Source organism: Henckelia pumila, chromosome 1, assembly GCF_033568475.1.
Source record: "Henckelia pumila isolate YLH828 chromosome 1, ASM3356847v2, whole genome shotgun sequence".
NCBI classification, from domain to species: domain Eukaryota; kingdom Viridiplantae; phylum Streptophyta; class Magnoliopsida; order Lamiales; family Gesneriaceae; genus Henckelia; species Henckelia pumila.
In genome coordinates, this window is record NC_133120.1 from 94,731,242 (window position 1) to 94,757,363 (window position 26,122).

At 40.6% G+C, this 26,122-nt stretch overlaps 3 protein-coding genes across 3 annotated transcripts; 2 read left to right on the forward strand and 1 right to left on the reverse strand.

Moving 5' to 3' along the window:
• Window positions 1-496: 496 nt before the first annotated feature.
• Window positions 497-2,753, forward strand: LOC140875893 (probable WRKY transcription factor 14). Its single transcript, XM_073279722.1, has 4 exons — window positions 497-582; window positions 696-1,295; window positions 1,872-2,012; window positions 2,157-2,753. The coding sequence occupies exons 1-4, from the start codon at window positions 575-577 to the stop codon at window positions 2,665-2,667; spliced, it is 1,260 nt and encodes a 419-aa protein (XP_073135823.1). The 5' UTR covers window positions 497-574; the 3' UTR covers window positions 2,668-2,753.
• Window positions 2,754-22,660: 19,907 nt separating this feature from the next.
• On the forward strand, window positions 22,661-23,123 carry LOC140869267 (non-specific lipid-transfer protein D, cotyledon-specific isoform-like). Its single transcript, XM_073272958.1, has 2 exons — window positions 22,661-23,004; window positions 23,114-23,123. The coding sequence occupies exons 1-2, from the start codon at window positions 22,661-22,663 to the stop codon at window positions 23,121-23,123; spliced, it is 354 nt and encodes a 117-aa protein (XP_073129059.1).
• Window positions 23,124-23,329: 206 nt separating this feature from the next.
• On the reverse strand, window positions 23,330-25,479 carry LOC140874972 (patellin-4). Its single transcript, XM_073278486.1, has 5 exons — window positions 25,264-25,479; window positions 24,243-25,179; window positions 24,031-24,155; window positions 23,807-23,936; window positions 23,330-23,730 (listed from the first exon to the last, which is right to left on the reverse strand). The coding sequence occupies exons 2-5, from the start codon at window positions 25,167-25,169 to the stop codon at window positions 23,476-23,478; spliced, it is 1,437 nt and encodes a 478-aa protein (XP_073134587.1). The 5' UTR covers window positions 25,170-25,179; window positions 25,264-25,479; the 3' UTR covers window positions 23,330-23,475.
• Window positions 25,480-26,122: the final 643 nt, after the last annotated feature.

Genomic DNA, 26,122 nt, shown 5'->3' on the forward strand with positions numbered 1-26,122 from the left:
TGTTATTAAATATTACGATGTAGCAGCTAATACAACAAAGTTAATTTCTACAAGTATAAAATGAAGAATATAAGTTAGAGCCAGATAAGCAGCGGTCCCAGGATACAACGTTTTGGAGCGTTTCTCCGAGAATTGCGGCTGCTTGCCCACCCTCTTTATTTTCCTATCACTGATTTCTCGAAATTGACCCTTTTTCCCAGTACTTGTTATACAACACAAGACATGGCCAGAATGTTAGATTTTAATAGAAATTAAATAATATATATAGTAAGTAAACAACAATATTATACCTGTTAAAATAATCAGCTACTGTCACACAGATTTGACCCTCTTAATTAATGGTGTATATAAACTAGATGTGTACAATCATTAGAAAAAAAATAAAATAAAATCAACAATACTAGCTCAAAACCCTAAAAGATCAACAGTATATATTGTAGTGCTACTGATAATTAGTTTTATGTTGTGTTTCTTTTATTCAAATATATAATTTTTATTCTCTCTTCTCTTCCTTTGTTGCGTATGCTGCAGACTTCTTTGTACCAAAGTCAGCGCCTTTCTCTCATATGCATCAATGATCAGGTTGTTTTTCGATCCTGATCAATTTTGTGATCATAAAAGAAATTAAAGAAGATCGATCATACATTTGTTGTGCGAATAAATAAATATGATCTTTATGTTTTGATAAAGTGCAGTTTTCTGATGGAGAATTATCAAGGTGATTTAGCTGACATAGTCCGCGCCAGCGTCAGCGGAGGCAGCATGAGTGCCGGAACATCGGCCGCGTCGACCTGTCTCACAGATATGCAGTTTCCAAGCAACCAAATGGGCTGTTATTTTGAAAGCCACTGGGAAGATGATTTCGGTGACCCTTTCAACCGGCTGGGAGATCCGTTCCACGATATCGATACGCAGGTATCTGGATTCGTCCTCAACTCGAAGCCCAACAGTTCAAGCAATGGAGGGTTTGAAGCTTTCGGCGGATCATATCGTAACCCTAGCGTAAATCATCTTGCTGATCATCATCATCACATGATTATGGATGATGATGAGATAACTAAAAGACCTTCTGATTTGTTCTCGAGGATGCTGCAGATCTCTTCGGATCCCAAGTTGCCTGCTGTTGTGTCTCCATGTGATCCTGATCCGGTGGTGGCTGCTGCTTCTTCTTCTAATTCCATGTTACTATCCAATGATCAAGTATTGACTTTCCCAGATAGCTCCAAATTGGGTTGCTTGGTGGAGAGCCCAGGTTTGCAGATCTCGCCTCCGCGAAATACGGGGATTAAAAGGAGGTACTTATATCTCTTTGATCAACACATGAATATTTATCTAATTAGTCATCAAAAGTTTTAGCACAATTCCTATAATATTTTATGCAACTAATATTATTGTTAAATGGAGGATCTTAATATATAGAAGTTAGGTTTCCAAAATATGATCTTGGTTTGTTTTAATGATCTGCACGCAAAGCGAGATTGCATTGATTTCCCTACCACAAGGTAAAGAATCGTTTTTGATATTACGTGCGGTGCTATAGCTAAACGTAACGCAGATATTTCAGTGTACGTACCTACCTGTTTCAGGACTTCGATCGCTTTCATTTTATACCTATATAATTAATTTGAACATACATACTGTATCTTGAAACCCACATGACCAGAGATTTCTGTGGTTTCATATGTTGAATCCACATTTCTCCATTACTTTCGGCTTTTTCCAAGGAAAAAAAGCTACAAAAAGCTAGCTGCACACCACTTCATGAAAATGATATGTGATATATATTCTATTATATTCCTTTAATTTCTTTGCGACCGAATTAAGAATCAGTTATTTTAATTTGTATGCAACGTCATTATAATATTGATCAGGAAAAGCCAGTCGAAGAAGGTTGTTTGTATACCAGCTCCGGCACCTGCAAACTCCAGGCATAGTGGAGAAGTTGTTCCTTCCGATCTTTGGGCTTGGAGGAAGTACGGTCAGAAGCCAATCAAGGGCTCCCCTTTTCCACGGTAATTATATATATCTTTATTTTCCTTCTTTTGATCATGGACTAATTTTAGTATATAATGGATATCACATTAATATATCATTGATTAATTCGGCTAATTTACAATATATGATCAGTTTTAATTTCATTGGAAAAAAAAATGCAGGGGTTATTACAGGTGCAGCAGTTCCAAGGGATGTTCGGCAAGAAAGCAAGTGGAACGAAGCAGAACAGACCCGAGTATGCTTGTAATAACCTACACTTCGGAGCATAATCATCCATGGCCGACACAGAGAAATGCTCTCGCGGGCTCCACCAGATCTCATCCGATTAAAACTAGTAATATTCTTGGTGCATCAAGAATTAAATCACCGAATTATTCACAAGCCCAAGAGCCCTCCAGCCCCGACGAAGAAAAGAGATCATCAGAAAACGTCACAGCAGATTTCGGGAATTGTGCGGTCTTGAAAGAGGAAAAGGATCCAGATTTCGAGCAATATTACGAAGACTTTTGCGGGGATTTTGGAGAAACCGAGCCCGACCCGTTAGATCTCTTGCTGATCAATGAGGGGTACTGTGAAAAGAACAAGACTTTCAGCTTCTATGATTGGCCTGCAAACTACAATGATCCAGCCACCAGAGACCAGCAGCATTACCGCCACCAACCGGGCCCCTAAAAAAGCCCGAACTCACTCACTCTATACAAACACAGAATCTATTAATCCCACAAAACTGTATACAATTAATTAAGCGCATGCATGCATGTTCTGAATCAATGTTTTTAGCTGATTAATTTACTTTGGATTAATAATTGCAAGAACATACATGCATGTGATTAATACTCCATCATATTACAATAATTATAACATTGATCCAGGATAATTAATCAGAGATTAATGATCAGTGGTGGTTTGAATGCATGGGATGGGAGGAGCATGAAGTGGGATTATGAATTTGTAATGGGAATAATGTGGATGGGACAGAAAGTTGAGGAACAGAAGGATTGAACAGTTAAGAAGTACAGACATGACTGGAAAACTCAATGAAGAGATTGATGTTCGATGGGACTCCTAGCTAGCTCCCATCTTTCAGAGTGGGATCGATATTTATATATATATTTATTTATTTTCATTTATATAATTCTTAATGGCTGGGGATTTGTAACTTTCTGCTTCTATTTCATGAAAACACGAAATAAATAAAATTAAAATAACTATTTTTGGTGAGAACTTGACAAAACATTGTTGCTAAAGTTTGATATTTCTTTTTAAGAAAATAAAAAAACAACAACAACAATGAAACGTGAAATGCGGTTCCTTAGTTAAGCAATATTGGCATGGAAGCATTTCGGTGGAGTTTGAAGTTGATGCTAAAGATGCGAGTTATGCAATTCGAAAAATTAAAGCTGGCCAGAAATATTTAGGGGGTGTTTATTCAGATTGAATCGAAAATTCGGTTAACCGAATCGAATTTGATCAAAAATCGAATTGAAACGGAATTTTCGGTTTCGAATCTGTTCAGACGGTTAACCAAACCGTAAACACCCCTAAATATATATGATTTTGGGTATACTATTCGAACATGCAATTAGATTTTGCAATAAAACCATCATTTTTAGTCATATATTTGACAATAATCGAGTATAGAGTTTTGCTCGGAGCTAGCTCGAGTAGCTAATTGTTGTGTTAGTCTCACTTTTCATCTCCCATATTTTATTGTTTATTGTCTATGTTCTTTCATTTGTAATTGTACTTTCATTTCAATTAAATAATAATCTCAAAAAATAATAATAAAAGATGCGCAGTTATATAAACCTCTCAATTACATGTTAAAGTAAAGCTATGCCATTTTATAATTAAAAAAGGAATAGAAATCATACAAGATGGTCATGAAACTCATGACTTTCTTACATGTCATAATTTTATATATAACGGATCCCTCAGTATTAACAACCAAAAAAATTTATTTTCTTAGGAATGATGTTTCTGCTGGTGGTTTAAAATAACAGTAAATATGAAAAATTATTTACATTATTAAATAATAAATTATATATAACTATTTGAATAAATATAAATATATTAAAAATTATTTATGTAACACGTGAACCCTAAGCTAGTGATATAATGGTGCGCGAAACAGTTCAAAATTTCAAGTCATTGTTTTGATTTTGACGTTAAAAACATCTCCCACATAATAATTAAGATAATGCACAAAGATAATATATATATAATTTTGGGCTCTCCTCAAAGTATGGGTCCTGTCCTGAGTCGACTGACTCAAGAACTTACCTCATGTGTAGTATAGGCTGGATATACAATTCATATATGTAGTGAAACAATATTTTTTATGTGCTAATTATATAAGAATTTTTTTTCAAACAAATGAAAAAAATAATCAAAAAAGTAAATTACGCATGAACGTCAAATTTTATCTCTAAAAAAAATAGTTGCACGTTTTTCAAGAAGTAATTAATAATTCTTCAAAAAAAAAAAAGAAGTAATTAATAAGATAAATTGATAAAACAGTAAAAAAAATTTATTGCTGAATATAATAGAAGACTATATATTTGTGACAAAAAAATGTGGCTTATCTAATTGAAACGGATGTAGTAATTAATTTTGATATATAAATAAGATTTTTCTTTAAGTCGAATTTGGTAATTAAAAAAATTCATCTCAATAAATTACTTTGTAATTAGACGGTGTGATTAAGGAGTAGTGTTTCTAATCCTCGCGTATCTTCCACGTTCTATTTGAAAATTCTGTCATCAATTAATGACGCTTTTGGAACATTTTGTTTTGTTTTATAAAATATGTGGTGTCGAGTTGAAAATCTCTCGGCTTCATCAAAATGATAGATTATGAGTTAGATGATCCCCTAATATGAGATTTGAAAATATGAAAGCCAGATAGACTCATCCCACCCATATTGATGCGATTATCATAAAATGAGTACCCGAGAATGGGTAAATTCTCAGATAGGCGAGTTCCTTATTCCTTAAAAGATGAATATTAAGAATGTATGTAGTGGACTCAGAGATTTTTGAGAGAGTGAGTGTGTGCAGAATAAATTATTAATCCTCTTGACAGATTCCGAGCTATGGTTTTTATACTCGTCGGCCCGGGTCTTCAATGATTACTAAGTATGAAATTACTGACAACTTTTATGGTGATGGGATGGTTATCACGTGTGATTTAGACACCCCGTAATCTTAGGGAAGAGCCCACTCCGTTGGAATATGGTTAGTAATGATTTGGTCTGTGATTGGAACCTGACATACTCTAAGTAGACGTCGCTGTTTCTTGGCCCTAAGAATAGAAAAGCTCGGGCCCCACCAACTTTCCTTTCTTTCCTACCTTCCGAAGGCTTATTCCTAGATATCTGTCTCCCCTGCTTTTATCCGGGCTTTTCTCGTCTTCCCGAGATCTCCCAGGCATCCTGGATCTCTGGGATGGCTCGGGTGCTTAAACCCTCCGAATTTATGCCATCATCCAAGGTATTCCCCGGGTCCTAGCCACACGGGATATCTCCAAGGTATTCCCCGGGCTTCTAGCCACCCGGGATATCTAACCAGGATATTACTACACTTCCTAAAGATCAACCGGGATATCTTGCTAGGATATCACCACACTTCCTAAAGATAGTCGGGCTAAGACCTGCTCCGCTGTCCCGAGGAGTTAGCGTTATGATACCCCTCCCCGGGTGGTGACATTAGTATGACGTCAGCCCTAAACGCTTCGTAGTGCGTGTGTCAGAGGTTCTGTCAGAGGTCGTTTCAGCTTTCTGAGCACGCTTTGCGTATCTATGCCGTTTAATTCAAAATACATGGCTCAGATTGTTTTGTCCCTTTCGAGTATTTAATCCTTGTGACCCTTCATTCTTTTTCTCACCGTCTTCCCCCTTGCGCGATTTGTTCTCTGGTTTCCTGCAATTTTCTCAAGTTTCCGTCACTCGCTCACTCCCTTATTTGCTCTTATTCTGTAAGTTCTTCTCTTTCTCATGTCTACGGGTACATCCTCTACCTCTGGGGCGAATGCCAAAGGCTCGCCCAGAGACTAAGTGCCAAGTGGTAGCTCGAGCGATGCTTTCTCCGCATCTGCTCTTCCTTCCCGACCCCGTTTTTCTAGAAAAACTTTTCTCTCTCGCACTAAAACTTCTGCGGCTTCGTCTTCCCATATGAAGGGAAAAGGAAAAAAGAAAGTCAAAAACCCTACACCCCTCGCATCTGCTCCTCCAGCCCTGGGTTGGTACACCTATCTTCCCAGCACCCTATCTCAAGGGGCTACGGAGGAACTGCGCGGTTCAGGGGAAATCCCCTTATCCCGCACTTTATTCCGCCCTTTACCAGGGAGCACTCCCGATACCCCTCCGGAGGGTTGTTATACCTTTTTTCGAGACCAAATCCGGAGCGGTCTTCGATTTCCCATTCCTCCTTTCTACCTGGCAGTTGCCGATTTCTTTAGAGTTCCTGTCAACCAATTCCACCCGGGTACTCAACCCGTAAGCTATCATATTCTCGTTTGTTAAAAGGACAGGAGAAGAAAAGTTTTTATTGCCAACTAAAGCCAGGCTGCGAACATAAGGCTCCTCGAATTTATAATGGTCTTGGAGCTCAGGTTGAGGAGGGAGACTGGATATGTAGTAGCCCAAAACCAAAATCAGTAATTAAGAAATTAATCATAATTACTTGAATAAAGTTTGAAAGCTCCGAAGGTAGGTTCGGAAGTTCCGAACAGGATCGGAAGCTCCGATGCAGGATCGGAAGCTCCGATCATATTACGTCAGGCATGACGATTGGCTAGATCTGAAGCTCCGATCAGGATCGGAAGCTTCGATCACCCCTATCCGAAGTCAACAAGTGATATTTTGACACGTGGCAGATCAGGATCTTCGAAAGCTCCGATGGCAGGATCGGACGTTCCGATCAAGGTTCGGACGTTCCGATCGAGGATCGGAAGTTCCGATCGTTGTCTATAAATAGAAGGCCGATGCTTCACTTTCATTTGCCAATTCCGAGTTCTCCTCTCCATTCTAGTCCTTTTGGAGCTGTTCTAGTCTTCTTAGGCTTGGTCCGGAGGTCGGCGAGACGTTCGGTAGTTGTAGCGGAGTTGTGCCCAAGTTCTGGAGGCATCGACATCAAAGGGCTAACGACGGACGAAGGTATAGCTTTTGCTTCCTATAAATATTTGGGAGTATGCAATAGCTTAGTTAAGGCTTTTAGAGCACTTTAATGATAGTAGTATCATTTGACAGTGTAGAGCAGAGTATAGGCATGGACCTAGAGTTGGTAGAGCTTGCACTGTTTTGAGGTACGAAAGTACTGTTCGAGATATCCTGACTAAGTATGCATGTATTATGTGACTGCATGATTTATATGCCATGATATTATGCTGCATTCATTTGCATCTTGCTGTATCTCTTTCGAGATGTCTGTTAGTAGGGTTGTACCCTATCCTGTCAGTGGATGGACTTCCATCGATTTGGGTCCGGCGTATCCACGGTTATCTCGGTATGTGAGCCACCTTCTGAAGCGACGGCACAACGTGCTACATACCAGGGCTCGGTCTGTCTCTGTTATCTGATCCTTGACCTCGAGTCTATAGGGAGTTCACTTTGCATGCATGTATACTCATACTCTCGTACTGAGCGTTTTATGCTCACGTCTCGTACTCTGTATTTTTTGGACACCCTATTCCATGGGGCAGGTTTGCGATTGGACGAGGAGGGTGGATCCAGGAGGGGCTAGTCAGTGGTTTGGCCAGCTGGAGCTTCGCCAAGGTTTTATTACTGTTGTTTGGGTTTTATACAGCTATTCGATTTGGTTGTATATTATTGGATAAATTACAGATTTCTTTACTTGGGGTTGTAAATTATTTATGGTTTCCGCAGTTTTATTCTGATATCTGTTTAATTAAGTTAATTGCATGCATAAGTTCTGTTTAGTAGGTGATCCGGGTAAGGGTCACTACATTTATGGTATCAGAGCATGCATAGTATTCTTGGGATTTAGACTCTGCGTAAGGTAACTGTGAGGTATTTTTGTAGATGGCAAATCATGACGACCGGAGTTCTCATGGCAGTGTTGGTGGGTGTTGGGGTGATGCCGACCGGGAGCCTCATCGAGAACGGCGTCATCGTCATCATGACGACGAGCGTTTCACTGTGCGTCGATTCTTAGCTATGGGTCCTAAGCCCTTAGTTGGAGGAGAGTCTCCGGAGGATGTGGAGAACTGGATAGACCGCATGGAGACGACTTTTCAAACTTTCCAATGCACCGAGGAGCAGAAGGTGGAGTGTGGGGCCTCGGGTTGCTAATCTCATATCTTAAGGGCAATTAATGAATAAGCATCATTAATCTAATAAGGAAAGAAAGGATCCAAAAAAATTTTTTTTTTTTTTTCAAAAAGGGGTGCGCCCCCGCCGCCAAAAACTACCGCGGGGGCGCCCCTGTTTTTTTCCAAAACAGTAGGCTAATCTCCAGGCTGCGCGCGAGCCGTCAAAAATTACCGCGGGGGCGCCTCCTGGAGCAGAAACTTGCCCTGTTCTTTGTCCGCAAATTTGATCCCTTCAATTCCTTCCAATTCATCAAACTCAAGTCTAAAACATGATATAAAAGATCCAAATCATCCATATTAATATAAACAAGGTCTCAAGCATCTATACATGTATTTATTACATCGCACAAGTCGCTAAAGAAATGATAAAAGACATAATCTATCTCAAGTTTCATACATGTATTCCAAAACCCACAAGTTCTAAGGTTCCATGCTTCTAACATTCAAAACATCATCTACAACCCGAGCCCTCACGTGCTAGACTCTCTCCCAGCTGTCAATGACGTCGATGATCAGCTCCTTCCCTCTCTGTTGTCATGCACGCATACAAAACAAGACAACAGCCGGATAAACTCCGGTGAGATATAATTCTCAGTATAACCAACATATCGAAAGCGTTAAATAAATCATATTAACTCTATTTCAAACTCGACTCAACAAATAGAGTACTCAAACGCTTTAAATACGAATTGATTCACATAACTTCGAAGCCATCAAGATTCATAACTGATCTTGACATGGATATCCATCTAACGAATTCGTAAACGACTCGCAAATAAGGTTAACCGCAATCAATTCGATATAACATCATATCAACTCAAATTTAAAGATCCACTACCTGAGATGGATCGACAACACCACAATCAAATCAAAACATAAACAAGTATGTGATTTTTGCGGGCCAACTCAAAGATAATCGTTCTTGAGTTTCAAAGTCCCTACTTCGCGATGTCGTCATTATACCTTCGTTTATCGAGATTCTGAACTCTTCAAATCTGCGAGATATAATCAAAATACATATATCAAACTTCATACCAATCTATCATTTCAGAAACGAGTCAAAACCATCAAGAATTCATCAATCAATCACATTTCAAACCTCAACTCTTTCTTCATTCGTTCAAGTCGGCGTCTTGTGTCGTTAAGCCTTCAAACTCAGTTGAAACTGAATAAGAAAAATACTATAACATTCATAACATCTCAACAACAACTTCAACTCAGAAATCGGCTATCAAAATAGTTCCAAAACTCGATTAAACGACGTAGCGATTCAAAATCGGTAACCGACGTAATCCCGACTTCGAAACTTGTAACTCCAATTCATATATCAGCATGTATCATATAAAACTCAGTCATAAAACATCTTATCAGCAGCTATAGTCATCGATATACAAGCTACAAATCATAATCAATCCCTTCAATCATCCAACTTTGATCCAGTTTCGAAAATAGAAGCGATACAATAGCAAGAACACAATCAATAACTAAAAATCTGATATCTGCTCCATAATGATTTCAAAATCCAAAAAACACAGCATAAAACTTACACGAGATTGAAGCCCTCGTTGTAAGGATTCCAGAACACTTTTCGGAATCGAAATCGGACAACCGGAACAAAAGTTATGACAAATCGAAAATCAAACTTTCAAAGGCAAAATGAAGAAATCGAGCTCTGTTCTTATTTTTCTGAAAATCATACTTCATACACGTGCATAAGCTGAGTAATCAATTCAATATCTGATAACTTTCAATAGAAATTGCAACTTAGTCCCTAGATTCTTCAATAATTGCAATTTGGTCCTCGGCCCCTATTTTAATTCAATTTCAATCCTAAATAATTTAAGAATATTAGAATTTAAATCAAAACTCCAAATATTCCCAAATTAAATATACTCGGATTAAAATTTAAATAAATTCGGATTAATTTCTAATTAATCCCGGGCCTTACATGGAGACCCTTGGCTATCTTCTGGATGGGCGTGCGCGCAGGTGGTGGAGGTTTACATCTGCACCTTTTGTTGCGGCGAGAGGAGTGGCCACCTGGGCCGAGTTCCGCACAGCTTTCCAAAAGCGGTATTTTCCTCCTGCACTCCGTCAGTCGAAGGCAGGCGAGCTATTGAGTCTGCGACAGGGAGCCATGTCTATCGATGAGTATCAGCAGAGGTTCTTTGATCTGCTATCCTATTGCCCCACGATTGCTGATAGCTCAGAGATGAAGTATAATCTGTTCCTTCAGGGCCTTAACCCTGAGATCCATGACTGTGTGGCGGTTGGCGACGACATGTCCTACGAGGGTTTGGTGAGCCGTTGTCACCAGGTGGAGGACAGCATTCGGCGGAACAGGTCTTTTCCTCAGTCGAGGCCTGCTAGTTCTTTGGGTCCCCGTGCCCAAACTTTCAAGAAGTCTGGATCTTCTTCTTCCTCTGGTTCTGGAGGTGTTGTCCGTTACGGTAAGAAGGACAAGTGTGATCACTGTGGAAAGAACCATCCATCCGACAAGTGCCGTAGAGCTTCTGGAGCTTGTTTCCGTTGTGGAGAGACTGGTCATATCCAGAGGGATTGTCCACTGTCTGGGGGAGGCGGTTTTGGATCTGGTTCAGGATCTGGTTATCAGGCCACCGTACAGCAGAGGTCGCAGGGACAGTCTGCTGGGAGTTCTCATTTGAGGCCACGAGCTTCTGGCCAGGTGTTTGCCCTGAGACATGATCAGGCTGTGGAGGAGAATGAGAAAGTCATCGCAGGTACATTTCTGCTTTATGGTATACCTGATCTTGTACTTATTGACACTGGTGCATCTCATTCCTTCATTTCTGCACGTTTTGTTAAGAGGCATAAGTTACCATGCATTGCACTAGACGTAGTGATGTCTGTTTCTACTCCGACGGGCCAATCTGCTTTGGCTAAGCGTCTAGTGATGGGTTGCCCTTTAGAGTTCGAAGGGAACATTCTGTTAGCGAATCTCATGGTCCTGGCGATGGACGACTTTGATTGCATTCTGGGAATAGATATGCTGACTACCTATCGAGCTTCAGTGGACTGCTATCAGAGATTAGTACGCTTTCATCCGGAGGGGAGTGAGAGCTGGTTTTTCTATGGTGAGGGAGCGCGACCCCCGATGCCTTTGGTATCAGCCTTATGAGCCTGTCGAGCTCTAAAGTCTGGCGGGGAAGGCTACCTTATCTATGCAGTTGATTTGTCCGCTGAGAGTATTGGGATAGAGAGCATTCCTGTTGTGGATGAATTTCCAGATGTATTTTCTGATGAGATTCCGGGTTTTCCTCCTGCTAGGGAAGTCGAGTTTGGCATAGAGTTGATGCCGGGTACTTCGCCTATTTCTAGAGCACTGTATCATCTGGCTCCGTCAGAGATGCGTGAGTTGAAGAATCAGCTTCAGGATCTTTTGGACAAGGGGTACATTCGTCCTAGTGTATCTCCTTGGGGAGCTCCTGTTCTCTTCGTGAAGAAGAAGGATGGGTCGATGCGGCTGTGCATTGACTATCGGCAACTGAATCGAGTCACTGTGAAGAACAAGTATCCGTTGCCTCGTATTGATGACTTGTTTGATCAGCTGCAGGGCACGTCAGTTTACTCCAAGATTGACTTGAGATCCGTAGTTTTCTGGGTCTAGCAGGGTATTATCGTCGCTTCATTCTGAACTTTTCTCAACTAGCTCGACCTTTGACGCAGCTTACCCGCAAGGGTGTGGATTTCGAGTGGTCCTCCGAGTGTGAGGAGAAATTCTGTGAGCTTCGACGGCGGTTGACTTCTGCGCCGGTGTTGGCATTACCGTCAGGATCTGGAGGGTATGTGGTATACACTGATGCTTCTCTTCAGGGGTTAGGTTGTGTTCTGACTCAGAATGGGCATGTGATCGCATACGCTTCTAGACAGTTGAAGCTTCACGAGGACAACTATCCAGTCCACGATTTGGAGTTAGCAACCATTGTGTTCGCTTTGAAGATCTGGCGTCATTATCTGTAAGGCGAGAAATTTGAGATCTTCACCGACCATAAGAGTCTCAAATATTTGTTCACTCAGGCAGAGTTGAACATGAGGCAGAGACGTTGGATGGACTTGCTTAAGGACTATGATTGCGAAATTAAGTACCATCCGGGAGCTGCTAATCTCACCGCTGATGCTTTGAGTCGCAAGGTGCGACTATCCGCACTTCAGACTTGTTCGATGTCTAGTGCGATCAGTGACTGTTGTACTTCAGGTTATACCTTCAAGCATAAGAAAGGTATGCAGAGTATCCAGATGTTTGCGATATTATCTGAGCCAGCCTTGTATTCGTGGATCCGAGATGCTCAGATGTCTGATTCGAAGACCCAGCGTTTAGCTCGTCTAGCTAACGAGGGTAGCTCGTCTGGATTTCATTATCAGTCAGATGTCTTTCTGTGTTTGTCTGGTAGGCTTGTGATTCCGCAGGATGAAGAGTTGCGAGAGGAGATTTTGTCTCAGGCACATCGCACTAAGTTGAGTATTCATCCTGGGAGCAACAAGATGTACAAGGATCTACATACTCGTTTCTGGTGGAAGGGAATGAAACGCAGTGTTTATCAGTTTGTTTCGAGATGTTTGGTGTGTCAATAGGTCAAGGCAGAGCACCGATGACCTGGAGGATTGCTTCATAGTCTGCCTATTCCTGAATGGAAACGGGAGTTTATCACAATGGACTTTGTGACCCATTTGCCGGTATCCCCGAGGAACTGTGATGCTATCTAGGTTGTGGTGGACCGACTCACCAAGTCAGCGCATTTCATTACCTATAGCCGAGAGTACTCTGTGGATCGCATGACACAGATGTACATTCAGGAGATCGTTCGACTTCATGGAGTGCCTGTGAGCATTGTCAGCGATCGGGACCCCAGGTTCACTTCTAGATTCTGGGGGAGTGTTCAGCGTGCGATGGGTACTACTCTCAGTTTGAGTACTGCCTATCATCCGGAGACTGATGGTCAGTCAGAGCGCACTATCCGTACTTTGGAGGATATGCTTAGAGCGTGCGTCATGGATTTTGGTTCAGCTTGGCAAGATCATTTGCCGTTGATCGAGTTCGCGTACAACAACAGCTATCATACTAGTATTGGGATGACACCTTTTGAGGCGTTGTACGGGCGACGTTGTCGTACTCCACTCTTTTGGAAAGAAGTGGGGGAGAGACAGGCTGAGGGACCGGAGCTTATCCAGCAGGCGATAGACATTGTCGATCAGATCAAGAAACGGATTAAGACTGCACAGGATTGTTAGGCCAGCTATGCTAATATCAAGCGTAGGCCTTTGCAGTTCGATGTTGGGGAGAAAGTGTTTCTGAGAGTGTCACCTTTCCGCAAGATTCTCAGATTTGGCCTTAAGGGCAAGTTGTCTCCCAGGTTTATCGGTCCGTTTGAGATCTTGGAGAGCATTGGCGATTTGACTTATCGACTAGCTTTGCCACCGCATCTATCCAGTATTCACGACGTGTTTCACGTATCTCTGTTGCGACGGTATGTGGTGGATGAATCTCATATTCTGCAGCGGTCTGAGGTTCAGGTGGACAAGGATTTGACTTATGTTGAGAAACCTATTCGTATCCTGGATTATAAGGATAAGGTTTTGCGGAACAAAGTCATCCCTCTGGTTTTAGTTCAGTGGCAGCGCCGAAGCACTGAGGAAGCTACTTGGGAGCTTGAGGACAGGATGCGTAAAGACCATCCTGAGTTGTTTTGATTTCATTCCTAAGTTGTATTCAGTTGCAAACTCTATAAACATTTGATTTGAATAAAGAATGTTCCTGATTTCTGTATTGCATTCAGTACTTAAGATCTGATTTCGAGGACGAAATATCTTAAGTGGGGGAGAATGTAGTAGCCCAAAACCAAAATCAGTAATTAAGGAATTAATCATAATTACTTGAATAGAGTTTGGAAGCTCCGAAGGTAGGTTCGGAAGTTCCGAACAGGATCGGAAGCTCCGATCATATTACGTCAGGCATGACGATTGGCTAGATCGGAAGCTCCGATCACCCCTATCCGAAGTCAACAAGTGATATTTTGACATGTGGCAGATCAGAATCTTCGGAAGCTCCGATGGCAGGATCGGACGTTCCGATCAAGGTTCGGACGTTCCGATCGAGGATCGGAAGTTCCGATCGTTGTCTATAAATAGAAGGCCGAGGCTTCACTTTCATTTGCCAATTCCGAGTTCTCCTCTCCATTCTAGTCCTTTTGGAGCTGTTCTAGTCTTCTTAGGCTTGGTCCGGAGGTCGGCGAGACGTTCGATAGTTGTAGCGGAGTTGTGCCCAAGTTCTGGAGGCATCGACATCAAAGGGCTAACGACGGACGAAGGTATAGCTTTTGCTTCCTATAAATATTTGGGAGTATGCAATAGCTTAGTTAAGGCTTTTAGAGCGCTTTAATGATAGTAGTATCATTTGACAGTGTAGAGCAGACTATAGGCGTGGACCTAGAGTTGGTAGAGCTTGCACTGTTTTGAGGTACGAAAGTACTGTTCGAGATATCCTGACTGAGTATGCATGTATTATGTGACTGCATGATTTATATGCCATGATATTATGTTGCATTCATTTGCATCTTGCTGTATCTCTTTCGAGATGTCTGTTAGTAGGGTTGTACCCTATCCTGTCAGTGGATGGACTTCCATCGATTTGGGTCCGGCGTATCCACGGTTATCTCGGTATGGGAGCCACCTCCTGAAGCGACGGCACAGCGTGCTACATACCAGGGCCCAGTCTGTCTCTGTTATCTGATCCTTGACCTCGAGTCTATAGGGAGTTCACTTTGCATGCATGTATACTCATACTCTCGTACTGAGCGTTTTATGCTCACATCTCGTACTCTGTATTTTCTGGACACCCTATTTCATGGGGCAGGTTTGCGATTGGACGAGGAGGGTGGATCCAGGAGGGGCTAGTCAGTGGTTTGGCCAGCTGGAGCTTCGCCTAGGTTTTATTACTGTTGTTTGGGTTTTATACAGCTATTCGATTTGGTTGTATATTATTGGATAAATTACAGATTTCTTTACTTGGGGTTGTAAATTATTTATGGTTTCCGCAGTTTTATTCTGATATCTGTTTAATTAAGTTAATTGCATGCATAAGTTCTCTGTTTAGTAGGTGATCCGGGTAAGGGTCACTACAGGATAAGAACCCGGTCCTAAAGGTAAAAGGAGCCGGGGGGCGGATGAAAAAATACCTTTCTTTCCATCCCTTCAAAGAATGGGGGATTTCGGAAAGAAAGCGGGCGTTCAGCCGGGCAGCTAAGGAAAAGGCCCCTTCATTAAATCGGCAAGTAAAAAAGTAGTGAAGAACGAGAGGGGTGATATCTAAATTGTACATTTTAAAAAGAATGTAAGTGGAGGGCAGAAACACTCCTTCCAAATTCCCTGGCCCAAATGTAATGATTGGGCAGAGATCTAACCTCCGGGCCTTGATTCCCAGGATTTCTCTTTTACTTCAAGATTTTCGAGCCCTATTAGAGTCCCCATCAGTGAATCCTCCCGAAATCATTTTGATCACCCCTTTAGAAGATCCCTCTCGGGGTTCTTTGTCTGGCCTCCGAGGTGTCATCTCCCGGGCTTTCGGAGGGTCGGGCCGTGGCACATAGGGACGTCCCCGCTGCTTTTTCTCCACATGTCTTGCTTTCTCGGGTATGGGCTGCCCTGGTTCCACTGTGAGCCTCCGACACTCACTGGTGTCATGGGTATTAACTCGATGTATCGAGCAATATTTTCCCGATCATTTTGGAGGCAATGGTTGGGCATTCTCCTCACACAGATGGATCTCTCGATCCCGGGCTATCTTGTGAGGAGCGTAGGCGGCAAGCCTCCCCGGTTGATCTTGCCTTATTCTCCCTTGACCACTTTGGTTTCCTTTCTCCCTGTGTCCTTCTTTTCTGTCTTTTTCCCTCTTGTGATCAATTATTCTTTTTGGATAAAATTTGGTTCAAGAATAATATTGAGTGCGATCGATCGGTTAAAAACAACCGACCAAGCGCAGCCCTCGTCTGCCGAAACAGTAAGTTTCATAAAAGTTGGGCGCTCGGTCCGCTAAATTTTGCCGACCGAGCGCACCCTTGTTTGAGCGAAACAGAAGGTTGTCAGAAGTGGGGCGCTCGGTCGGTTAAATTTGACAGATCGAGCGCGCCTTCTACAGACTGAAAAGTCACGTCTATTTCTGAGCTTTTTCTGTCATGGGTTGCATCCTTACGCCTTATAACGTGTTGTTTCGTGTATAAGTATATATATACGGTAGTTATAACATAGAAATGATGATTCAGAACATCTGATAACGTGCATACATCAGATTTCTGCAAAATCTTTCCTCTCTCTCACAAAAGAAAAAAAAAATTGATACATATTTTAGTTCGATGAAGATCGAGATATTTGTTGTGCTGCTATATCTCGATTGTATAGTCGTTGTATCTTAGAGACGATTGCCGCCAATGTTGAGCACTGTTAACGGGCAATTTCGTCTTGCGTATAGAGAGATTCTCTCGCCTCGACTAGTTGCTATTTTTTGTTGCCATTGCTGTTGTTGTTGTACACATTTTCAGAATTCGAAGTACACCCTTATAACAATTGCAAGAAGAAATTTTGTATTTCTCGGATTCTGAAGATGTCTACCGTTTCATTCACTCCGCTCACTTCCGCCCCTGCACATGGAGAAAAGCCGCCAAAGTTTTCTAGTGCCGACTACAAATGTTGGCAACAAAAAATGCTCTTCTACCTTACCACATTGAATCTGTCTAGATTCCTGAAGGAGGATCCCCCTATCGACGTTGATGGCGATTCTGACACCCAAAGGAGGACCGCTGTTGATGCATGGAACCACAGCGATTTCCTATGCAGAAACTACATCTTGAATGGCCTTGATGACACTCTCTATAGTGTCTACTCCTCTGTGAAGACGGCCAAGGAACTCTGGGATTCCTTGGAAAAGAAATACAAAACGGAAGACGCAGGAATAAAAAAGTTCGTGGTTGAAAAATTTCTGGACTTCAAGATGGTAGACTCAAAAACTGTGATGAGTCAAGTGCAAGAGATACAAATCATCTTGCATGACTTATTGGCCGAAAAAATGGAAAACAATGAACCATTCCAAGTCGCGTCTATCATTGAGAAGTTACCTCCGCTGTAGAAAGACTTCAAAAACTACCTTAAGCACAAACGTAAGGAGTTAAAACTTGAAGATCTTATAGTGCGACTTCGCATTGAGGAGGATAACAGAAATACCGAGGTCAAGTCACATAAAAAGATGATGGAAACTGAGGCCAAAACAAATCTGGCGGAGTCTAGTACGAGTCAAAATAGGAAGCGCCCCCATGATGTAAAACAAAAAGGGAAAGCGAAGAAATTCCAAGGAAGTTGCTACAACTGTGGCAAACCAAATCATATGGCAAGGGATTGCCGAATTCCAAAGAAAAACAACACAAATCAGAAACGAAATCAATCAAACTTGGTTTAACAAAGGTACTGTACCTTTAGCAATTTTTGATATTGATTTAAGTGTCGTTATTTGTGAGACCAACATGGTGGATGATCCGAGAGGATGGTGGATTGATACCGGCTCTACGAAACACATTTGTGCCGATAAAGATATGTATTCCACCTATGTCACCGTTGTGGATCGAAAGTTGTTTATGGGAAACTCCGCAACGTCTGAAGTTGTTGGAGTGGGAAATGTGGTGTTGAAGATGACCTCGGACAAAGAGGTAACGCTCAAGAATGTGCTGCATGTGCCAGACATTCGGAAGAACTTAGTTTCGGGTTCTTTCTTGAGCAAGGCAGACTTTAGAATGGTGTTTGAGTCTGATAAATTTGTATTAACAAAATCCGGTGTATTTGTTGGTAAAGGATATCGAGATAGTGGTCTCTTTTAATTGAATGTAATGAATGTTATCCGCCCTGAGACGAAGAATAAAGTTATTGGTTCTGCTTACTTGACTGAAAGTTATGATATATGGCATGAACTATTAGGACATGCTAACTTCAACACGTTGCAAAGACTTGCAAATTTAAATATAATATCTATGTTTAAAAGAAATCTACAACATAAGTGTGAGATTTGTGTTGAAGCGAAAATGGTTAAAGCTCCATTTCATAAGGTCACGAGAAGTACTACGCCACTTGAATTAATACATACTGATGTATTTGATTTAAAAATGGTACAAACACGAGGTGGAAATAAGTACTTTATAACATTCATTGATGATTGCACCAGATTTTGTTACGTATATTTATTGAAAAGCAAAGATGAAGCAATTGAAGCTTTCAAAAAATATAAGACTGAGATTGAAAATCAACAAAGTTCGAAAATTAAAATGATTCAAAGTGATCGAGGTGGAGAGTAAGTGGCTCTTTTTGAAGAATTTTGCTCAACTTCGGGCATCATTCATCAAACGACAGTCCCTTACTCACCTCAATCCAATGGCGTTGCAGAACGCAAAAATCGAACATTAAAGGAAATGATGAACGCGTTGTTAATAAATTCTGGTTTACCTCAAAATATGTGGGGTGAAGCGATTCTCTCAACAACTCACATTCTAAACAAGATTCCAATCAAAGGAAAAGATGAGATACCATATGAACAGTGGAAAGGTCGTAAACCTTCTTACCAATACCTCAAAGTGTGGGAGTGTTTGGCTAAAGTAGAAGTACCTAAGCCAAAACAAATCAAAATTGGGCCTAAAACGGTTGACTGCATATTTATTGGTTATGCATACAATAGTAGTGCATATCGATTCTTAGTGCATAAGTCAACAATTACTGATTCAAATGAAGGCACAATCATGGAATCAAGGAATGCTGTATTCTTTGAAAATATTTTTTCATGTAAAGAAAGGAAAGAAATAAGCTCGAATAAGCGAACTTATGAATATACAATTGAAACTGCACAAACCAAAGAAGAACCAAGACGCAGCAAGCGTGTAAGAGTTGAAAAATCGTTTGGTCCTGATTTTCTAACATACATGTTAGATAATGAACCAAGAACTCTTCAAGAGGCTTTATCGAATCCTGAGACATCTTTTTGGAAGGAAGCCATACAAAATGAAATAGATTCCATCATACACAATTATACGTGGAAGTTGGTTGATCTTCCTCCGGGATGTAAACCTTTGGGATCCAAGTGTATTCTTAAAAGGAAATACAAAGAAGATGGATCTATAGATAAATATAAAGCTCGATTAGTGGTTCAAGGTTTCAGGCAAAAGGAGGGATATTATTTCTTCGATACCTACTCTCCGGTTTCTAGAATAACATTCATCCGTGTTCTCATAGCTATTGCAGCATTGCATGATCTTGAGATACACCAAATGGATGTTAAAACAGCGTTTTTGAATGGAGAATTGGAAGCATAAATATATATAAAACAACCAGAAGGGTTTGTTGTACTCAGAAAAGAAGGAAATGTGTGTAAACTTGTCAAGTCGCTGTATGGACTCAAACAAGCACCTAAACAGTGGCATCAAAAGTTTGACACTGCAATGTTGTCAAATGGTTTCACAATAAATGAGTGTGACAAATGTGTCTATATTAAAGGTACTACAAATGCACATGTAATTGTTTGCCTTTATGTAGATGACATGTTAATCATGGGAAGCAACCATGAATTGATTGTGAAAACCAAGAAAATGTTAAGAAAACATTTTGATATGAAGGATTTGGGATTGTGTGATATAATTCTAGGGATTAAAGTCTCTAGACTTCCTTCTTGAATTATGTTATCCCAAACTCATTATGTAGAAAAGATTCTTGAACGATTTAATGCCACAAATCATCTTCCGGCTAGAACACCTATGGAGTTGGGTACACATTTAGCCAAAAATAGAGGAGAACCTGTTTCACAAGTGGAATATACAAGGGTGATAGGAAGTTTAATGTACTTAACTAACTGTACTCGTCCTGATCTTGCATATACTATAAACAAACTTAGTCGGTTCACAAGTAATCCAAGTGAGGATCATTGGACAATACTAATGAGAGTGCTTGGATATTTGAAATACACTTCAAGTTATGAAATAGTGTATACAAAATATCATGCGGTCCTAGAAGGATATTGTGATACAAATTGAATTTTTGACACAAAAGACTCCAAGTCTACAAGTGGATATGTGCTCACTATCGGTGGAGGAGCAGTGTCATGGAGATCCTCTATCGGTGGAGGAGCAGTGTCATGGAGATCCTCTAGATAAAGCTGGAGAAGGAGCCGAGTGGCTTCGTAACTTTCTAAAAGATATTCCATGTTGAAATAAACCGGTGTCTTCCATTACGATTCATTGTGACAGTCAGTCAGCAATAGAAAGAGTGCAAAGTAGTATGTACAATGGTAAATCTCGACATATTCGTCGGAGACATAATACTATAAGACAATTGATCTCGAATGGGGTTATTTCGGTTGACTATGTGACGTCAAAGGAAAACTTTGCGGATCCGCTTACAAAAAATATAAATAGAGATCAAATGTACAAACTACTTGGAGGAATGAGTTTAAAATCCACAAATTAAAATATTTATAGCGGTAACCCAATCTTGAGAATTGGAGATCCCAAAACCTTTGTTCAATGGGACAACTAAGTTATAAATATTAGTTTAAGTGCTTGGAATTGTTACTTGCGCATTCCTGAAATATCCAAGTATAAATGACCTGCAAAATGTGGTGAGGTTAAGTTTTCTTTTAATGATTCCTATACCTATGAGGTGGAGTAACGTAGGATACTCTTGATAGGAGATCACCTATATAAATACAAAGTATTGGCCGCTTTGATTGCAACACTTATGAATCTAAAATATGGTCCAGGGCCGAAATGGACACAACGTGAGAACAAAATATGTTAGAGTATTGTTATGTAAGTACTATTGTCTTCGTTTACATAAACGGTTGACTAGTTCAAGACATCGCGTCACTATGCAACTAGTAAATCCGATAGTATTTTACTAAGGTAGGTTCAAAGCCACAAGCTACCTATCCTGATGTAACAATAACTCAAAATGATTTTTTAGTGAGAATGCTAATATACGTTAAATTCATTCATGTGGGGGATTGTTGGAAAAAATTTTGAATGAATTGTTGGAATAAAATGACATGAAATGGGCTTGAATTACTTGTCCAAAAGGCTTGTATACTTGTCCAAAAAGATTGTCCCAATTGATGCAAAAATTTGAATTTGGTGAAATAATTTGGAGGAAAAGTTGTCTCACATTGAAACATGTTCAATGTATTGTTCACCTTATATAATCCAACATTGGATTATGGGATTGGGCCCTTAGAGCACCGATGTTTGTAAAGGGGCAAGACGCTAATCGATGCAATAAACACACATGCGCGCGCGCGGCCGGCCGGCTGGGCGAGGCGTGGTCTTTTGATCAATTATTCTTTTTGGATAAAATTTGGTTCAAGAATAATATTGAGTGCGATCGATCGGTTAAAAAAAACCGACCGAGCGCAGCCCTCGTTTGCCGAGACAGTAAGTTTCATAAAATTTGGGCGCTCGGTCCGCTAAATTTTTTCGACTGAGCGCACCCTTGTTTGAGCGAGACAGAAGGTTGTCATAAGTGGGGCGCTCGGTCGGTTAAATTTGACAGACCGAGCACGCCTTCTGCAGAAATGATGATTCAGAACATCTGATAGCGTGCATACATCAGATTTCTGCAAAATCTTCCCTTTTTCTCACAAAAAAAAAATAAAATTGATACATATTTTAGTTCGACGAAGATCGAGATATTTGTTGTGTTGCTATATCTCGATTATATAGTCGTTGTATCTTAGAGACGATTGCCGCCAACGTTGAGCACTGTTAACGGGCAATTTCGTCTTGCGGATAGAGAGATTCTCTCGCCTCGACTAGTTGCTATTATTTGTTGTCGTTGCTGTTGTTGTTGTTGTTGTATACGTTTTCAGAATTCGAAGTACACCCTTATAACAATTTATTGACTAATTGGATTAATGTAAATATATATTAATGCATGAAATTTTCCCCTTAGAAAACCAAAAGAAAGCAAGCTTCAAATTTCTCATGTGGTTTACCGTCGGTTAACCATGTTGCTCCATTGATGGAGAGCTTGCAGAAGTTTTGTTATGTCCAAATTAACCATACATGTTTCAATATGATCAACTCCAACGAAGAAAGAACACTTACACCGGTGAATGTTTTCAAAAATCGAGGATCAAGATATCTCGTATTGGGAAACTCAAACATCACATATTCCGATGCAAATTAAAATCGATCGATCCTGGTCCAGGCAGGCCCTCCTCTCTATATATCCGATTCATTCATCGACATTGCTAGCCCACCATTCAATCACCATCCTCAGAAATATAACCAAAGACATTCAAGAAATGAAGAACGTTTTCTTCTCTTTGTTCTTGGTCCTAGCCCTGGTTTACTGCTTCGCTCATTCTAGCGATGCAACCATCTCATGCGGCACGGTGGACACGAAGGCCGCCTCATGCATCGCGTATGCCACGGGGAGAGCCACAAAGCCCTCGGACCCATGCTGCGCGGGGCTGAAATCGCTCGCGCAGAGCGTGCAGTCGGTTGCCGACAAGAAAGACATATGCAGGTGTCTCAAGGAGGCTGTCAAGAGCTTTGCGGGCGTGCAAGACAAGTTCTTGAGCAAAATTCCTTCGGCTTGCAGCATCAAAGTTGGTTTCCCTGTCTCCATCAACACTGATTGCGAAAAGTGAGTGACTTTGTGTTGTTTACTTCACATTTAACAATATTCATCAGATTTTTTGAAGTGTATCTAATAGTGGGATTCTTTTGTTTTGTTTGGTTTGTCAATTTTTCAGGTTACACTGAGGTTTCTTTGGAATCGATCAGAGCTGGTTATTAATGTAGAAGCTGTTTTGAATAAGACTGTAGCTAGTACTACTCTTTTGAGAAATAAATCTTAGTGGCTTACATTTATCTGCTTTTCGCGTTCTGAGACAAATTGTGATTCGCACAAAAAGAATATTTTTTTTATTGCATGAAAAATATCATTCCAACAAAAGAATCTCAGACAATCATGCGCCAGCATATGTAGTTTGATAAAACGGGGTAAATACAAAAGAATAAGTAATAAAGCCTGAACTATTGCCAATCAAACAAAGAATCTGGAAGAAAACCATCTCGGGCGCCATGCCGCAAGCAACCTGAAACCTTAGCAAAATCAAGAACTGGAGTTTTTTAACATGTAGCTGTAGAACGCCTTCTTTTTCTTCCCAGAAGTATTACCAATTGTGATGGCAATTTTGCCTGGTTCTTTATTCTTGAACGTGCCGCGAACTGGTGCCTCTTCCGAGCACATCTTCCTCTCTTTCTGGATAATCATGGTGTAAGAGTTTTCATTATCAGGCACGAATTCTACCGTGCAATTCACCCCCCAACCTAGAACTAAGATGTCCCAGGTGATTCCCGTTCCAGCCTGAAATCATGAAACGCTAAGCATCAATCTTTTGGAAAATTTCGAGTAGTACTTCCACATTAGTCATTTTAATTACCTCTGGTATGATAATTTCAAAGCTCGTGGTTGATCCAGCTCTGATCAGCAATTCGGAAACTTCATCATCAAGTTTATTTTCCCTCTTCATTCCACCATACTGGATAGGGATTTCTTGAATCGGAATGTACCTGCCTCAGCACGGATACAGAGTTTTTCACTAAATTCCACGGACACAAAAATTAGAAAACAATACACGAGGAGATGGGTAAGAGTTCAACTCACTTGAGCAAGGTCTCAGTGACCTTAGAGGGCCGAGCGAAGACCAGTTTGCTCTTGCTTCTTTGAGTCAAGAAAGGAGAGATCACGGAATGCAATGCATAATACCAGAATGGAACATTAACAAAAATCTGCAAGAACGGATCGCTCATTATGAATGAACAAAAAAATTAAGAATGCAGAATAAGAACCAGACGAAATGAAGTAAAAAAACTCACGTTTTTGGCGACAAATTCTGGGTAATTGTCCTGGAGAAGAGCAACTGCTTTGCTCACCACAGAGCGAACCTCCTTCTTCGATGGTCCAGGAGAATTCTTGAGATCATTGATTTGAACAAAAGAACTCACACCACCAGGTTTAAAATTAAGTTTCTGAATTCCTTTTTCCATAAGCTGGACCCTCCATCTCAAGAACTGCTCGCGCTTCTCCTCTGTCGCGAGTGTCTTTTGATAGATCTCTTCATTGTCCAAGACCCCAAAAATGTTGTAACAAATGGGATGACCCTGGCGATCATTGCCGCTCAGGTATGCAGCAGATGTAAGATCAGAGCCGAACTCTTCATCCAAGATCGAATCAATCTTAAATTCTTTTCTCCATCGAAGCGTTTTCTCGAGCATCTGGAAGGCATCACTGACCTTGAAATCCCTGGCCCTCAAGAATTTCAAGAGAATTACATCAGTACGATCATCCCCTTTACTAGGCAACAGGGGTACTCCCCAGATGGAAATATCTTTATTCACTTCATTGTTCGCATCACTTTCTGGAGTTTTGGCACATTCATTGGGTTTTTCTTCAGCGCCCTCATCACCATTTTTCTTCTCTTCTTCACAACCTTCTTCATTTTCTCCTGCGGGTTTTTCCTTCTCCCGCAACTCTCCTCCAGTGGCAGCCACTTTCTTTTCTCCTTCCTTAGTAAAGAGCGTGTTCCCGGAAATCGCTTCTTCCAGTTTCGATTTCAGCTCATCCAACGCCTTCCTCTCATTCTGTTTCAAATCAGACTTAAAATTGCTCTCTTCTCTGTAAGAAGAAATCTTTTCCACCGCCTTTGATTCGCAAGCACGATCCTTTCCAATGCAAACTTGTTCCACCACCTTCACAGCCTCCTCCGCCGTCTGCATTGTCTCAGCTATAACCTCAACAGTCATGGCGATTTATCTAAAAACCCAATAAATCTATCAGCATAAAAAGTAGAATAAAAACATTCAATTCCACCAACAGATTTGCAAGAAAGATTTTTACCTGGAGCTCTCCGAAATGAAATTGAGCTAGATCCCTCAAATTTAACAAGCCGAGGCTTCTGGTGTTTTTTCCTTCGCCGACGGAGGGTTCTGAAAGAGTGAGAGAAGTGGACAAGGCGTGGGTTTGTTTATATAGCAGTTTGAATAGTGGGACCCGCAACGGTCGAAAAATTGTTGTCACCGCATGTTAGGAGCCGTTAAGATTCGCCTTCGTTTGTACCAGCCTGGCCCGGAGTTGGATTGTCTGAATCCACTCAAAGATTCCTTCGAGGTGTCAAATATATTGTTGAATGGGTCAAATAGGTTTTTTCGAAGGGAATGGGTATTGGGCCGCCTTTTAATTGAGCCTTTCAAAAATATTGTCTCATGGGCTGTGGCCCAATTAGAACCACTCACCAGTCCACCACGTTTGTTTGAAAGTTCCACGAGACCCAGTTTAGTTATTAACTTATTATTAATTTATTATTATTTTTTATAATAGTTTACTGATTAGTTATTGGTTAAGACTTGAGTCAATGTGTTACGAAAATAAATAATAATAATAATAATAAATTGTTTGACCAATATTAATATCTATTACTATTAATAAAGCATGATCAGATTATACTAACTACTTTAGGTATTTTTAAATGTTTTGACAGAATTGTCATTCTTTCAAAATTATAATTGCATGCATTGCTAACTAAAATAAAAGTAACACATACCTAAATTAGTCCTAAAATTTCACATGTTCACTTCTAAATTCACATACACACGTGCATACCTACTAACTAACTTTCAATTTTTTTTTTATAGTTCATAGTATTTTCTTTTTAAAATAGAGTGCATGATTGTCTAAAAAATTTTACCATATTAAAATT